Here is a 16,358-nt window from a genome sequence, read left to right as displayed (position 1 = left end):
GGGGTTTCACCATGTTGACCAGGATGGTCTCGATCTCTTGACCTCGTGATCCACCCGCCTCGGCCTCCCACAGTGCTGGGATTACAGGCTTGAGCCACCGCGCCCGGCTCTCGTGTAATATTTTATACCTGAACTTGTCAAGTGAATTCTTCGCATGTTCAAAATGGAAACCATTGTTTAGAACTACATTCTTTACTCCTTGTTTTAACTTGAATCCCACCATATGGATTTTCTTCCTTAAGAAAATCTCCTTTTGGGAGATCATGGTGTCACGGTGTTTGGTTCTTTTGTTTTGTTTTTTAACACTTGTCTCCCCTCATATGCAAAAGTACAATGTGAAGCCTTCATTTAATCTCTGCAGTTCATCTCATTTCAAATGTTTGTGGAAGAAGCGCTTCATTGAAAGTAGTGCTGTAAATACTCTGCCATAGGAATACGTCTGTCTACGTGCTTTCTCGTTCAAGAATTCGTCATCATGCATCACAGGCCACGTCTTTGACAGTGGTTGTCCCATTTTTATCCGCTACTCTTTATTTCATGGAGTCGTATCAACGCTATGAACGCAAGGCTGTGATATGGAACCAGAAAGCTGTTTGAACTTCTGAAACCTTGTGTGGGATTGGTGGTGGTGTCGAGGTATGAAAGGCTAGTATGAGCGAGAAAAGGAGAGAGCGCATGCAGAGACTTGGTGGTGCATAATGGATATTTTTTAACTTGGCGAGATGTGTCTCTCAATCCTGTGGCTTTGGTGAGAGAGTGTGCAGAGAGCAATGATAGCAAATAACTTACGAATGTTTTTTTTGCATTCAAAGGACATCCACATCTGTTGGAAGACTTTAAGTGAGTTTTTGTTCTTAGATAACCCACATTAGTTGAATGTGTTAAGTGAAACGATACTTGTACTCTCCCTACCCTTTGTCAACTGCTGTGAATGCTGTATGGTGTGTGTTCTCTTCTGTTACTGATATGTAAGTGTGGTCATGTGAACTGAAGCTGATGGGTTGAGAACATGGACTGAGCTTGTGGTGTGCTTTGCAGGAGTACTTGGAAGCAGAGTTCACCAGCGAGCTCAGGTGTCTCAAAGAAGGGTGGAAGTTCTAACGTCTGTTAGCTACCCATAAGAATGCTGTTTGCTGCATTTCTGTGTCTTGTGCTTGGATGCTTTTTATAAGAGTTGTCAATGTTGGAAATTCTTAAATAAAACTGATTAAAAAAAAAAAAAAAAGGCTTGTTTTATGGCCTAACATATAGTCTATCCTTGACAATGAGCCGTGTGCTGAGGAGAAGAATGTGTATTCCATGGCTGTTGGATGCAGCATTCTCTAAATATCTACTAGGTCCATTTGGTCTCTAGTGCAGATTAAGTCCGATGTTTGTTGATTTTCTCTCTGGATGATTTGTCTAATACTGGAAGTGGGGTGTTGAAGTCTCCAGCTATTACTGTGTTGGAGTCTGTCTCTCTCTTTAGTTCTAATTATATTTGGTTTACATATCTGGATATTCAATATTGGGTGCATATATATTTAAAGTTGTTTTATCCTCTTGCTGAATTGACCCCTTTATCATTATATAATGACCTCTGTCTCTTTAAATGGCTTTCATTCCTCAGAATCTGTCTTGTCTAAGTATAGTTGCTTCTCTTTTTTAGTTTCCATTTGCATTGGAATATCTTTTTGCATACCTTCATTTGCAGTCTGTGTGTGCCTTTTGGTGACATGTGTTTCTTGTAGGCAGCAGATAGCTGGGTCCTGTTTTTGACCCATTCAGCCACTCTGTCTTCCGAATGGAGGGTTTAGTCTACTGATATTCAGTATTACTGATAAGTAAGGATGTACTCCTGCTGTTTGGTTTTGTGGTCTGCTCTTCCTTCTTGCCTTCTTCTCTTCCTTTTTATGAAGATGATTTTCTCTGATGGTTTGTTTTAATTTCCTTTGGGTGTGTGTTTGTTATCTGTTGGAGGGTTTTTGATTTGAAGTTACCATAAGGCTTGCAAATAACGTAACCCATTATTTTAAAATGATGACAGCTGAACACTGTTTGCAAAAATAAAGAAAAAATGAATAAAACTAATTTAATTTCATCCCCTCTGCTTTTTAACTTTGTGTTGTTTTTGTTGATATCTTATTATACTTTGTTTTGAAAAGTTGTTGTTGTTATTTTTATTTTTATTTAGTTATTTTTGTTGTTTTATTTTTGAGACAGAGTCTCACTCTGTCACCTGTGCTGGAATGCAGTGGTGTGATCTTGGCTCACTGCAATCTCCGCCTCCTAGGCTCAAGCAATTCTCCTGCCTCAACCTCCCTAGTAACTGAGATTACAGGCATCCACCACCACACCCAGATTTTTGTACTTTTTGTAGAGACGGGTTTTCACCATGTTGGCCAGGCTGGTCTTGAACTCCCGAGCTCAGGCGATCTGCCCGCCTCGGCCTCCCAAAGTGCTGGGATTACAGGCATGAGCCACTGCATCTGGCCAGTTACTTGTTTTTCATAGGCTCGTCTTTTAGCCTTTCTACTCAAGATGTGAGTAGTTTATACATAACAGTTACAGTGTTACAACATTCTGTGTTTTTCTGTGTGCTTACTGTTACCAGTAAGTTTTATTCCTTTAGATGCTTTCATATTGCTCCTCAGCATCCTTATTTTTCAGATTGAAGGACTCGCTTTAACATTCCTTGTAGGGCAGATCTGATGTTGATGAAATTCCTCAGCTTTTGTTTGGGAAAGTCTGTCTCCTTCACGTTTGAAGGATTTTTCGCTGGATATACTATTCTAGAGTAAAAGTTTACTTTCCTTCAGCACTTTAAATATGCCGAGCCACTGTCTCCTAGCCGGTAAGGTCTCCACTGAGAAGTCATTGCCAGGCATGCTGGAGTTGCCCCACATGTGACTTGTTTTTTCTCTTGCTGCTCTTAGGATCCTTTCTTCATCCTTGATCTTTAGGCGTTTGATTGTTACATGTCATGAGGTAGTTTTATTTGTGTTTAATCTGCTTTTATTTGGGTTAAGTCTTCTTGTACTTGAGTATTGGCATCTTTTTCCAGGTTTGGAAAATTCTTTGATATTATCCGTTGAATAAATGTTCTACCCCAATCTCTGTCTCTCTGCCTGCTCTCAGAGACCAGGAACTCTTAGATTTGCCCATTTGAGGCTATTTTTGAGATCCTGTAAGTGTGCTTCATTCTTTCTGTTCTTTTTTCTTTTGTTCCCTCTGTGTATTTTCAAATAACCTGTCTTCAAGCTGCTCACGAATTCTTTTGCTTAATCAGTTCTGCTGTTAAGAAGCTCCATTGCATTCTTCAGTATGCCAGTTGCATTTCTCAACTCCAAAATTTCTGCTTGATTCTTTTTAATTATTTCAGTATCTGTTAATTTATCTGATAGGATTCTGAATTCCTTCTCTGTGTTATCTTAGATTGTGCTGGGCTTCCTCAAACAGCTATTTTGATTTTTCTGTCTGAAAGGTCACATATCCCTGTCACTCCGGGATTGGTCACCAGTGCCTTATGTAGTTCACTTGGTGAGGTCATGTTTTCCTGGATGCTCTGGATGCTGGTGGCTGATAGTCAATGTTGTTAGGCATTTACTATAGTCTGCAGTCTGGGCTTGTTTATATCCACCCTTCTTGAGAAGTCTTCTAATCCATTTATTTTGCTTTTAAAAAAAAAAAAAATTGAAAAATGTCCTGCTTTGTTAAACTGTTACATGGCAGTTCAGTATTCAGTGATGTTTTTGAACTAAAAAGGGATAATTTGTCTCATGCTAATTGGAATTTGCAGGTTTCTTATGATACTAACTAGAGACTAATAGAAAAGGGGGCTGTTCGTGAGACTCAGGAGCAGCCCCAAAACCTGGCCCTGCAGCTGTCCTTGCTCATGAGGTGAGACGTTTGAAGCTCCTTTCTACAAAAGAGGCCTATCTGTGGGTTTCAACGGACAGGTGGCCGTCCTGAGTAGGGCCCTGCAGAGAGTCTGGCACCCATGCAGGATGTGCAGAAGGTCAGGGAGGAGAAAGCAGTGAGGCCAATCCCAGCGAGTTCAGGCTGCTCCCCGGCTGCTGGCCTGGGACAGTGTGCTCGGGCCTTGCCATGTGGCCCTGGACGCCTGCCCATCTCCCAGAGGGGGCCCCATCCCTGTACACGTTTGGGCGCAGGGCTGGCTGCAGTCTGGCTTGTCTCAGTCACGCCCTTTGCCCAACGGGCTTTCCAGCATCTCAGCACATGGCACTGGCTGAGCTTGGAGCTTGCCACTCACCTAGATTAGCGTTGTGGCAGGTGTGGCTGTGAGTGGTGCCTGTCACCTGCATTCAACCTTGGGGCATCTTTGCTCGAGACCCGCCAGGCACTGTGCATGAAGACGACAGTGACAGCTTATTCTGTGGGGATCTGGTGGTGGAGTGGCCATGGTGTCGATTTGGGTTTCTCTTGGTTGTTATCTGAGTACTTGTATTTTTGGTTGCTAGTAAGACCCTGTGTCAGTGAATAACCCTCACAAATGCACCACACATTCCTGTGTTCTCTCGTCTGCTTCCCTGCTGTTTGCACACCCAGAGTCACCTGTACATACCACACGGGGAGTGGGAATCAGGTGTGATGGGCCTTTCCTTGCATGAACTTGTCCACTCCTCGTGGGACCTTAGTGACAAGCCCTGTAAGTCATTCTTTCTCATATTCCAGGTGGGAATGAACCTTGGAGAGGTCAGGCCAGGGCCCAGGGCCCAGGGCCCAGGCCAGCAGGGGCAAGGCCTTGGTGCAATCTGCTTGGCTCTGTGCCTTGTTTGAGCCAGGGCGGAGCAGCCCCTCCTCTGAGTCCCAGCTAGTGAACATGCTATGGGCACAGCTGCTGCTCAACTTCCCTGTACCTACGATCAGCTGTAAGTGCTGTTGCTAATGATGCATGGCTGGGCAGAGACACTTCACCCATAGTGTCAGGAGGAATGAGGCTCCTGCATCCCACAGCGCAGCCAGGGACTGAAGACACCACAGAGTTGGCCCCTGGCGTCATGGGGGACGGCTCTGCAGCTCATCCACACCCCAGAGCTCCTAGGAACAGTCTGTGGCTGTCCAGCTTTTTGCTGGCCTGTCCCACTTCCCTTCTTTGAGGAGTGTTGGTGCTGGTCCCCGTCTCAGGCACTGCCCTTCAGAAGCTTAGCTGGGGTACCTGGTGTATGTTAAGCTGGTTTCCTCCACTTGTGTAGGCAAGGTAGGCAGAGGCCCAAGTACCCCCTCTTCCGACATCTGGGGACCCTGCTGGTTTCCTCCAGAGGCCCTGGACTCTGGGACCAGAAGTGTTTGAGGCATAGCCACTGTGCACCACACTTGCTGTAGCCATGACTCACTAAGCACCCAGGGTGAGACAGGGCCCAACCTGGCCAGGAGGTTTTCATGCAGAATACTTTGAACATGCGGCACGGCTCATGCAGCAGCTAGGGTAGCTGCTCTTGCCAGTTGGACCAGGCCAGGGCATGAGGGACTTGCGTGAGCCTTCAGGACAGCAGCATTCCTCTCCGGCCCAGCCAGTGGGGGCTGGCAGAGCTGCCTGGGGAGCAGAGGCCAGGCTGGGACCCAGGCTTGTGGCTCCCAGGACCCCAGCCATGCGCCTCTGCCTCGGGCGGCGCCGGCATGGCAGCACTCAGAGCTGCACCATGGCACCAACCCCCGCATCCCCTCTGCCTACACGAATCCTCACCCCTTCTTCTCGTGCACAGGTCCGGCGGGCAGTGGCTTCTGTGGTGGGCGGCTGGCTGCTGCATCTGCGTGACCGCTACTCCTTCTTCCACAAGCTCATCCCTCTGCTGCTCAGCACCCTTGATGACGAGATGCCCGAGGTCAGGTACGTGGGCAGGCGTCCAGCAGGCAGCCACGAGCTCTGCGTCTGGTTTATCAAGGACTGCTTTTCCTAAACAGTAGTGCCCAACTTTGGTGGTTCCCCTTCGCTTGGAATCTGTCACAGAAACCTGCTCATGTCCCCTCGTCCCTGTGCTCTGAGATGATATGCCATACAGTAGGCCTCCTGTTTTGTAAATATCACTTCCCATTGTTTTAACATTTGACTGAGCACATGAACAGAGATCAGATGGCCCCTTTTTGTACTGTCAATGAAGTGCTCACAAGATGAACAGAATTTCTGGTCCACCCTTTCGGGGGTCAGGGAGCTTCCCGCTCTCACACAGTGAGGTCTGTGGGCGACCCGAATCCTGGCCCAGCCCTGGGGCCTCCTGGACATCCTTGGGAACTTGCAGGGCCCTCCCCCATGTGCCCTGCCCTGAGCTGCTGTCATCTGTCTGTTGTGCCTTAGGCAGCTGGCTGCTAGCCTCTGGGAGGACGTCGGCCTGCAGTGGCAGAGGGAGAATGAGGAGGACCTGAAGGACAAGCTGGACTTTGCCCCTCCCCCCCCACCCCATTACCCTCCGCATGGTGAGTAGCCACGGCAGAGGCAAGCACCGGGAGATGAGTCCTTATTGGGTGGGAAAGGGGCTTCTGAGCCTGAAGGAAGCTTCAGCTCTTGCCATTCTGAGCCCAGGCAGATTTGTGGGTAAGGGACAGGCATTCTGAGCCCAGGCAGATTCGTGGGTAAGGGACAGGCATTCTGAGCCCAGGCGGCCACGTCGGGAAGGTGCAGTCATCACCCCGCATTAGGCTGGGACTCCTGTATCCCAGGTACCTGGGACCTCCTTGCATCCTGGGCAGAGCACATCTCTCCTCAGCGTCTGGGAGAACCTATACATCTTGCAGTGACCTCTCCCCTCCTCTAGGCCAGCTTTATTTTTAAAAGGCCGTGGGCTTCCTAAAGCGTCCCGCACACAGCTAGACAGCCCACTCCGCTCCCTTGGCTGTGCATGTGAGGGTGCGTTGAACTCTGGGTTCCTGGGCAGCTCTGCTGGTGGTCAGGGGGTGTTGGAAACAGTGGGATGAGGGGCTTATCATTTCACCAAGACAGAGCTGGGCACGAGGGCCATGGATGAGGTGAGGTCTTTGTGGTTCCATGTGATTTCCACCCTGGGAACAGGGTCCCCTGCTGTGTGGCTTCCCACCATTCCCGTGTTTACTCCCTGGCCACATTGCTGGCACCCATGTGCACCCATGCCTCTCTCTGTGCAGAATCCAGCAGGTCTGTCTGGAGGCACCCAGGCCCAGCACACTTGCTCCGCCACGCTGCCAGCCTACCTTAGCGTTCATCTGTTTTAGAAACCACTCTCCTCTCGGGGAGGGGTGGGGTGGGGCTGATTATCTTCTACTTGGATGCAGTCAAGTGCTTTCAACACTTGAGTCTATCTGTAGGGTATCTTCTCAAAAGTGAATGATAGATACTCCCTGACAAGGACAAAAAGTAGGTGAAACGAAGCCCAAATCAGATGCACAGGCCAAATCAGATGCCCAGCCCAAATCAATCAGATGCCCAGCCCAAATCAATCAGATGCCCAGCCCAAATCAATCAGATGNTCAATCAGATGTACAGCCCAAATCAGTCAGATGCCCAGCCCAAATCAGATGCCCAGCCCAAATCAATCAGATGCCCAGCCCAAATCAATCAGATGCCCAGCCCAAATCAATCCAGATGCCCAGCCCAAGTCAATTAGATGCCCAGCCCAAATCAAATGCCCTGAGAGATTTGCAGCCTCGACTTCCCATGTCACCTCCCTGGCCTAGTCCAGGCACTGAAGTAGCCCTGGGGTCAGGTCACTGTGCTGGAGGTAAATGTTTTATGCTGTGAAATACAGCACTAAAGCAGCTTGTTGGCCAGGCACAGTGGCTCACGCCTGTATCCCATCTACTGGGGAGACCAGGGTGGGAGGATCACCCTGAGCCTGGGAGTCAGAGACCAATCTGGGCAACACAGCAAGACACAAAAACAAAACAAATTAGCTGGCTGGTGATGGTGCACACCTGTATCCCAGCTGCTCAGGAGGCTGAGGTGGGAGGATCACTTGAGTCCAGGAAGTTGAGACTGCAGTGAGTTATGATTACGCCCCACCACTCCAGCCTGGGTAAAAGAGTGAGACCCTGTTTTAAAACAAAAAACAGTTTCTGTGTCTGGTATTGATATTTGGTGTCATGTTAAATCTGTGCCCACAGAGCCGTGGCTCCCTCCCAAGCCTGTGAATCACAGGGCTGCTGTTCCTTCCAGTCAGCATTCTTGACTACACAGCCTTGCCCCACACTGCACAGTTGCTGTAAGGGGAAAGCACATGTGTTGGGAAAAGGCACAGAAGTTAGTTGCAAGCAAGGTTTATTCTGATGGAGTGAAGCCAGTTTGAGAATGCTCGATCTTTTTTTTTTTTTTTTTTAATTGAGATGGAGTTTCACTCTTGTTGCCCAGGCTGGAGCGCAATGGCTCAATCTCAGCTCACTGCAACCTCCACCTCCCAGGTTCAAGCAATTATTCTGCCTCAGCCTTCCAAGTAGCTGGGATTAGAGGCATGTGCCCCCACACCTGGCTAATTGAGTATTTTTAGGAGAGATGGAATTTCACCATGTTGGCCAGGCTGATCTTGAACTCCTGACCTCAGGTGATCCACCCGCCTCGGTCTCCCAAAATGCTAGGATTACAGGTGTGAGCCACCACACCCGGCTCCCTCGATCTGTTTTAAAATGTAGAACTTAGATACAAGGCGACTTACGAACTTACTGTTGAACTCACATTCTGTCTCCACACCAGCAGTGGGAGTGGGGTCCCACAGGCACTGTGGGTCTCTGTCAGTGTCTCTCCCTCCAGCTGCTTTTGCCTTGGTCAGACCTAGAAGCTAAGCTGTGGGTTGTGTTTGCTTCTGGAGATTTCAGCTGGGCTCTCCTCACTGATAAGGAAATGCTGCTTCTTAGAGAGAGTCCAGCCTGTCTGCCTAATCGATGCTAGACAGAGCCCAAGCTGCATGGCAAATCCTTCTCCACATGCTCACTGAGAAGCCAGCGCAAGACCCTTCCGGTGTCAGTGGGACAGGAAGGGCTGTCCCCAAGACGTAGGAGGGGCCAGTCCTTCCCCCTGTCCACCAGAAACGGAGGCAGTTAGGGGTGGGGACTGTTTCTGGAAGGTACAATCCTTGCAATGCAATAAAGGAAGAAAAGAGAGAGTGAGGCGCACACATACATGCAAACACATACACATATACACATGCACACATGTGCATACAACACTCACACACTCCTGTCCCAGCCCCCTCTTCCCCTCCACCCTTCCCCAGCCAACTGGCTGTAGGTTCCCAGAAGGGGCTTCTTCCCTGTGGTGGAAACACAGGCTCTTTTGATGCTGCCTGATTTAGAAATGGTTCAAGGACTTGGGGATGTTCCTGACTGATAATTGTAAAAAGACACTTAGTTACACATGCCGAGGTGTGGAGAATGTTAGGCACAGAATTTTTGTTTCAAGTAGAGCAGAGTAAATTTAGAATTGAATTACAATCAAAGTCAGTGGCATAAGCACAACATTTTGTTAGATTTTTGGCATTTCCCCTAAAATTACTTTTCTTCAGTCTGTAGATTTGAATTTTAAATAGGATTCCTCAGATTTTTTTCTACAGTATTTTAAATGTCAGATCAGGAGATTATTTGAGTCACTTCCTCAAAAGTTCACACTGACCTCGTCTCACCAAGCACACGCCCTCCTTACCATCCTGCCACCCCCTCACCCACCTTGCCCAGGGTCTAAGCACACACCTTCCTTCCTGTCCTGCTGCCCCCTGCCCACCTTGCCTAGGGTCCATGACATCCCTTCCCCCAGAGACCACATCCCATTCAGCCTTACGGGATGCAGCTCTGTGATTTTTGAGTAGCACCACCTCTGTCTTCCTGACGTGGGCATCTCTACCACCTGGAACCGCCCTTGGGCCCTGACACTGCTGCCATGGGCAGTGTCCCATGTGTCCCTTCCAGGGTGTCACATGCATGAAGCTGTGGGAGCGCAGCTGCTGGTGTCTCCTCCTTCCTGTCTGTGTGGCGCATTGGAGGTATCCGTGTCACCTGTGTCTGCAGCACTTTCCCTCTTAGCATGAGTCACATTCCCCCCTGTGGACAGACCATCCGGTCACCAGCGGGAGCACATTCAGGTCCTTTCTTGCCTTCAGCAATCACAGATAAAGCTGATGTAAACACCCACAACCCAGTTTCTGTGTGAGTGTGTTTTATTGGATAAACACTCAGGCGTGGGTCTTTGTTGGAAACTCACCATGCTGTTTTCCTCACCCTCCATGCCAGGTTGCATCCCCATCAGCACTGGATGAGATTTCCAGGGGCCACGAGTGCAGTCAGGCAGGCATGTGGGGTGGGGTTTGCTGTTTTTAGTGTGTCTGGTTGGTGTGCACCGGTGGCTCGCAGGGCTTAGTTTTCAATTCCCTAATGACAGAGGGTGCTGAGCCTGTTTCCTATGCTGCATTGCACGCCTGCGCACCCATGCGGCGCCTTTGGTGGCTATTCACATCTGCCATGCATTAGATCAAGTTCTCGGTTTCTGAGTGCGAGTTTGAGGACCCCTGCTGTGCCCTGGATGCAGGTTCCTCATGAGACTGTTTTAGGCTCCACAGCGGGGCCTCAGCTCTGGCTCCTGCTCCCCTCTTCAGAGCTCTGGCAGCTGCCCCCCTGCCCTACCCCACCTGCTCTGCTTCCTCCTGCCCCTCACGCCAGTGGACCCAGATCCTGTGCTCGCCTCACTGCTTGCTCCAGCGGCCAGTCTGTCTGCTGCCATCCCCTGGGGATGAGCCAGGCTCAGTGGCTCTATGAGCACCTGGTGAGCCGATGAGTGGCTATGTGGCCTGTCTTACCTGCAAGAACAGACAGTTTGACCATGTGGTTGGGTCACAAAGAGCGTAAACAGGCAAAGTTTGGTCATGTTTTCAGATTGCTGCCAACAAGCAGTGCTCAAAAGTTATGACCTGTCAATAAGGAATTCACGTGGGCCTGGAACTGAAGTTTCATTGGAGCCCAGTTTTCCCGTTTCCTAAGAAAAGAGGTGCGCATCATGTAGAAATGTAATTCATACCAGGTAATTTGTCGTTAGCTTTGCAAACACTGCGTAAGTTCCCAGTTAACGGCACTGAAATAAACCTCTGCCTTCAAAACCAAGCTTCGTGCTGGGAGGATTGGGAGGGCATCACTTACCCTTCTGAATTGGGTTACTTACCCAAAGAGAGTGCCCTTCTCAGGTGGAAGCACAAGTTTACGCTTGGCATGTATCTGACGATCACACTGCCAGCCGTGAGCAGCAGATGGCTTGGTGACAGCAACTCCAGAGTTCTTTCTGCTTTGAGATTATCCCTCTGAAGATTGTTTTCCTTGGCAATGCCTCGAGTATAAAGGAAAGCCCCTCTTGGTGCTGGTGAGTGGCCAGCCAGAGCTTTTCACACAAGAGGACAGAGTTTGAGAGTTTGCTCTTCTTAAAGCCTGGCTTAGAAACGAGCAGGATTCCCAGTGGATGAACTCTATAACACGACAGCCTTCTCCTCCACCCTCCGTTCTCCTGTTCTGCCTCAGAGCTTGTACCTGTTTTGCTCTGCTTGTATGTTTCATGTGTGTTTGGAAAGATGGAAGCTTGAATGGAAATTGTCAGAAATACTACGTTGTGCAAATGGACTGGAAAACCTGGTTAGCATTGTTTGAAGCCAGCAAGGTCCCACATGTGCTGCATAGACCCATTCTGAGTTAGCCTGGGGTGTTACAGAAGAAGGAACTTTTCTTTCTTTCTTTCTTTCTTTCTTTCTTTTTTTTTTTGAGACAGAGTCTTACTCTGTCGCCCAGGCTAGAGTGCAGTGGGGTGAACTCAGCTTACTGCAACCTCCGCGTCCCAGGTTCAAGCGATTCCCCTACCTCAGCCTCCTGCGTAGCTAGGATTACAGGCATGAGCCACCACACCCAGATAATTTTTTGTATTTTTAGTAGAGAGGGTTTCACCATATTGGCCAGGCTGGTCTCCAACTCCTGACCTCAGGTGATCTGTCCGCCTTGGCCTCCGAAACTTCTGAGATTACAGGCATGAGCCACCGTGCCTGGCCTATGTCTGCTATAATATTAAGTACAGAAAAACAGGCTTCAGTGCCATATAAGCCCATGTGCTGCGTAACAGCATGTGAGTCCATGATACACCGCGTGGGGAAGGGTGATCCCCTCATGATATCACTGTGTTTTCCCTGTACCTTTTCTGTGTTTAGAAACATAAACGCTCATCATTGTGCTGCAGTTTCTGCATGTTCACTGCAGTCACCTGCTGCATAGGCTTGTAGCTCAGGAGCCTCACATAGGCTACGTCGCACAGCCCAGGTGTGGAGGAGGCTGCACCATCTAAGTTTGTGTACGTCACTGCAGGATATTCACATGGCAATGAAATCACCTAGCAGCGGGTTTCTCAGAATGCGTCCCCACTGTTCAGCAGCGCATGACTGTACCCATAACCGGTGGTCCCCCACCTTTTTGGCACCAGGGACTATTTTTGTGGAAGACAATTCTTCCATGGATGGGGCAGGGAGCAGGTTGGTCTCAGGATGAAATTGTTTCACCTCGGATCATCAGACATTAGATTCTCATAAGGAGCGCACAACCCAGATCCCTCCCACGTGCAGTTCACAAAAGGGTTTGCCCTCCTTTGAGAATCGATGCGGCCACTGATCTGACAGGAGGTGGAGCTCACGCAGTAATGCTCGTTCGACAGCCACTCACCTCCCGCTGTAGGCCCAGTTCCTAACACGCCACAAAGCAGTACCAGCCTGTGGTCCAGGGCTTGGATACCCTTGCCCAGCATCATCCAGTATTTCTTTGGAAACACCCATAAGCCTGGGTACCCATAAAGCTCTGTTCAGTTCCCAGTGAACCCCTCCCTACCTGTTCTTGGTCACGCTTCCCTCATTTTGCAGACTTTCCACAGTGGATCGTCATCAGGAAGAAAGGTACAGCTGGGCATGGTGGTGCATGCCTATAATCCCAGCACGCTGGAAGGCCAAGGGGGGTGGATCACCTGAGTCCAGCAGTTCAAGACCACCCTGGCCAATATGGTGAAACCTCATCTCTATTAAAAATACAAAAATTGGCCTGGTTTGTCTTTTCATTTTGTGGCGAGATGTTTGGAGATTATGTATGTAAGGACTTGTCTCCAGAGTGTAGAAAGAGCTCTTGAAACTCAGCAGGAAAACAATCCAGTTTTCTAAATGTGCAGAAAACAATTTGGAAAGACCGTTGTTCACCAGGGAAGATAACACAGGCAGCACACAGACCCATGAAGAAGACGCTCAGTGTCGTTAGTCATTGGGGAATGCAAACGAAAACCACACGGAAACGCCACGGTACCTCTCAGACAGGTTTCAGTTCAAGACTGACTGCACCACTTGCAGGTGAGAATGAGAAGGAGTGCAGACTGGCACAGCCACTTTGGAAAATGTTTGGACAGTTTCTGAAACGGTTAAATGTGCACCTTCCGTGTGACCCAGCCCTTCCACAGCTGGTATTTTCCCCAGCACAGTGAAAGCACAGGCCACACAGACTGGCCCTGGAAACCACTCGAATGTTCCTCCACAGAGGAGCAGGCAGTAAACTGGCATCTCCACAGAACAGGCCATTCCCCAGCTTCAGACAGGAGTGGAAGCATGGACAGACCTCAGAAAACCACGCAAAGTAAAAGAAGCAGAGAAGGAAAGAGTGAACCACAGGCCTCCCCACTCGCGTAAAGCTCTGGAAAGTGCAGCCCAGTCACAGGACTCCGGATCCAGGGGTGCCGGAGTACAGTGGGGGCCGTGCTGCAGAGAAGCAAGGGAAGCCGGGCAGAGGATATGGCCATCACCCCCACCACGGCAATGGCTTCACAGGCATGTCCATGCTGAGACCTCAGTCTGATCATCGACATCGGCACATGTGGCGAGTGTGTTACTTGCATCTCTGTGTGGCTGTAAACGTTCGGTTTTTGAGACAGGGTCTCGCTCTGTCATCCAGGCTGGAATGCCACCTCAGCCTCCTGAGTAGCTGGGACTACAGGCGTGCACCACTGCGCTTGGCTAATTTTTTTTATTTTTATAGAGATTGGGTCTTTGCCGTGTTGCCCAGGCTAGTCTTGAACTCCTGGGCTCTAGTGATTTGCCTGCCTCAGCCTCCACAGTGCTAGGACTGTAGGCATACACCGCCCATGTGAATGTTCTTAATGAATGGTGTATTTGGCAGCTTTGCGCCCACCCTGAGACTCATTTTGAAATTGTGACGCTGAAACTCACAGATATCCATTAAATGCAATGTGCAGTGAGTTGAGTTGTTTAGGTTTGGCTTGTGAATTTCTCCTCCTCCTTTCTTATTTTCATCCCAGAGCATCGTCCTCTGCTGGGCTGTCGGGAGCTTGTCTTCAGGAACCTCTCCAAGATCCTCCCCGCGTTGTGCCACGACATCACCGACTGGGTGGTGGGGACGCGAGTGAAGTCGGCGCAGCTGCTGCCTGTGCTGCTGCTGCATGCCGAGGACCACACCATACAACACCTGGAGATCATCCTCCGGACCCTGTTCCTGGCCTGCGCTGACGAGGAGACAGCCGTGGTCCATAGCGTGAGTGGCCATGTTCCAGTTGTGGTTGCAGAGCTCTAACTCAAGCTAAGATCCTGCCCCTGCGGCGTGCAGGGACTGAGGCTATGAGAGACACAGTCGGGAGGTCACAACTGCAGCCGAGACAGTGTTCCCCTCACCCCTGGGTTGCAGCCCTTCCCCACGCCCAGTCCCTGGGGACCACTGGTCTTTCTGTACCTGTAGAAAACAGTGTGTTGAGGGTGGATCCTCCATGCCCGTCTTCAAGCATACTCAGGCTTGCAGTGCCAGCTGTGTGTTGTGTAAATGAGCCTTGCGCCACACAGGGCCCAGGCTGCTGACGCAGGACCAAGACACCCGGAGTTCAGCTTTGACATTCGGGCAATACTGAGGGCCCTTCCGGGCCTTGCAAGGGCTGTGGGGGCACGGGGGCGGGGGTGTGGCACAGCCTCAGGTGTCCTGCATGTGACGCCCCTGGGGCCATCCTCTTTCTCACTCTCTGTCCACATCCGGCTGGTGGTTATCACCTCTGCGAGGGTGGGTACACACAGGGAAGTCCCATGCTCCGGCCGCTCCTCCTCACTCAGCCAGGCCATGCCTTGTGCTGACAGTCACCACTCCGGGGGTCTTCACATCCATCCCACAAGAACGCCTCCTAGTGCTCGGGAGAAAAACTAAAGCTTTCACTTAAGGTTTCAGTCCAGAATATCCTGATCTTGAGTCTTTAATTCCATCACAAAGACACCTTGCCAGTAGCTTTTCCTTTTAGTAGCCAGGCATGCTGGTGCACACCTGTGGTCCCAACCTGGTCAGGAGGCAGAGGTGGAAGGATCGCTTGAGCCTGGGAGGTCAAGGCTGCAATTAGCTATGATTGGGTCACTGCACTCTAGCCTGGGAGAGAGAGTAAGACACTGTCTCAAATAAAACAAAAAAAAATTTAAATCATTGTTACTGATTCAAAGTAATGTTTCAGCTTCCATGTTTAAAAACAGATTATATTAAGCTTGTAATTTACATGTCATGTTTTTACTCTTCAAAAACTACCATGGATTTAAAATTGTCTATAGTCCTCTGTGGAATCTATGAGAGAGCGAGAGACATGGCGGAGGGGTGAGGTGGAGACAGGACGGGAGACATGGCTGTTCAGGGTAGTGCGTGGGAGCCCCCGGGCAGTCAGCATCCAGCCCAGCCTCTGTGCTGGGCTTCTCCCCACTGTCGGGCTGGGTTTAAAACTCTAGCAAGTGGAAGGTGTGTGAGAGGGGCTTGAAGGTAGGCATTTGAGTTCTGACTTTTCTGTATTTCGAGGGGTGGAGGTTAGTTGATTTTTTTTTTTTTTTTTTTTTAGACGGGGTTTCGCTCTTGTTACCCAGGCTGGAGTGCAATGGCGCGATCTCGGCTCACCGCAACCTCCGCCTCCTGGGTTCAGGCAATTCTCCTGCCCCAACCTCCTGAGTAGCTGGGATTACAGGCACGTGCCACCATGCCCAGCTAATTTTTTGTATTTTTAGTAGAGATGGGGTTTCACCATGTTGACCAGGATGGTCTCGATCTCTTGACCTCGTGATCCACCCGCCTCGGCCTCCCAAAGTGCTGGGATTACAGGCGTGAGCCACCGCGCCCGGCCCGATTTTTTTTTTTTTTTAACTTTCTATTTTGAAACAGATTTCCAGTAAGTTGGGGGAAATTGCACAAAGAGCCACCTGTGCCTTTGCCCACTGTCCTGGGGCGTCCATCTTCCCTGAGCAGGACAGTATCAAAACCAGGACGTGCGTGGCTGCTTGTCTGTGTTTAGTAGTCCCACGGGTCCCTCAGGCAGCCCCTGCCGTCACACCTCCTCCCTGGCACCAGGCACCTGCTCTCCCTCCCCATCCCTGGGTCATTGTGAG

At 49.9% G+C, this 16,358-nt stretch overlaps 1 protein-coding gene across 3 annotated transcripts in view; it reads left to right on the top strand.

Moving 5' to 3' along the window:
• Nucleotides 1–16,358, top strand: part of DNAAF5 (dynein axonemal assembly factor 5) — a 70,870-nt gene that overhangs the window by 27,470 nt on the left and 27,042 nt on the right. For all 3 annotated transcript variants that reach the window (XR_001818943.2, XM_017508270.2, XM_017508269.2), the window contains exons 3-5: nucleotides 5,706–5,830; nucleotides 6,296–6,414; nucleotides 14,264–14,496. Coding sequence is in view for 2 of the 3 variants with exons in the window: in XM_017508270.2 (XP_017363759.1) it covers nucleotides 5,706–5,830; nucleotides 6,296–6,414; nucleotides 14,264–14,496 (477 nt within the window). In the remaining variant the exon portion in view is untranslated. The remainder of the gene's footprint in view (nucleotides 1–5,705; nucleotides 5,831–6,295; nucleotides 6,415–14,263; nucleotides 14,497–16,358) is intronic.

The sequence above is a fragment of the Cebus imitator genome, unplaced genomic scaffold (assembly GCF_001604975.1).
Source record: "Cebus imitator isolate Cc_AM_T3 unplaced genomic scaffold, Cebus_imitator-1.0 Scaffold388, whole genome shotgun sequence".
NCBI classification, from domain to species: Eukaryota; Metazoa; Chordata; class Mammalia; order Primates; family Cebidae; genus Cebus; species Cebus imitator.
This window is presented reverse-complemented; position numbering and strand designations above follow the sequence as displayed.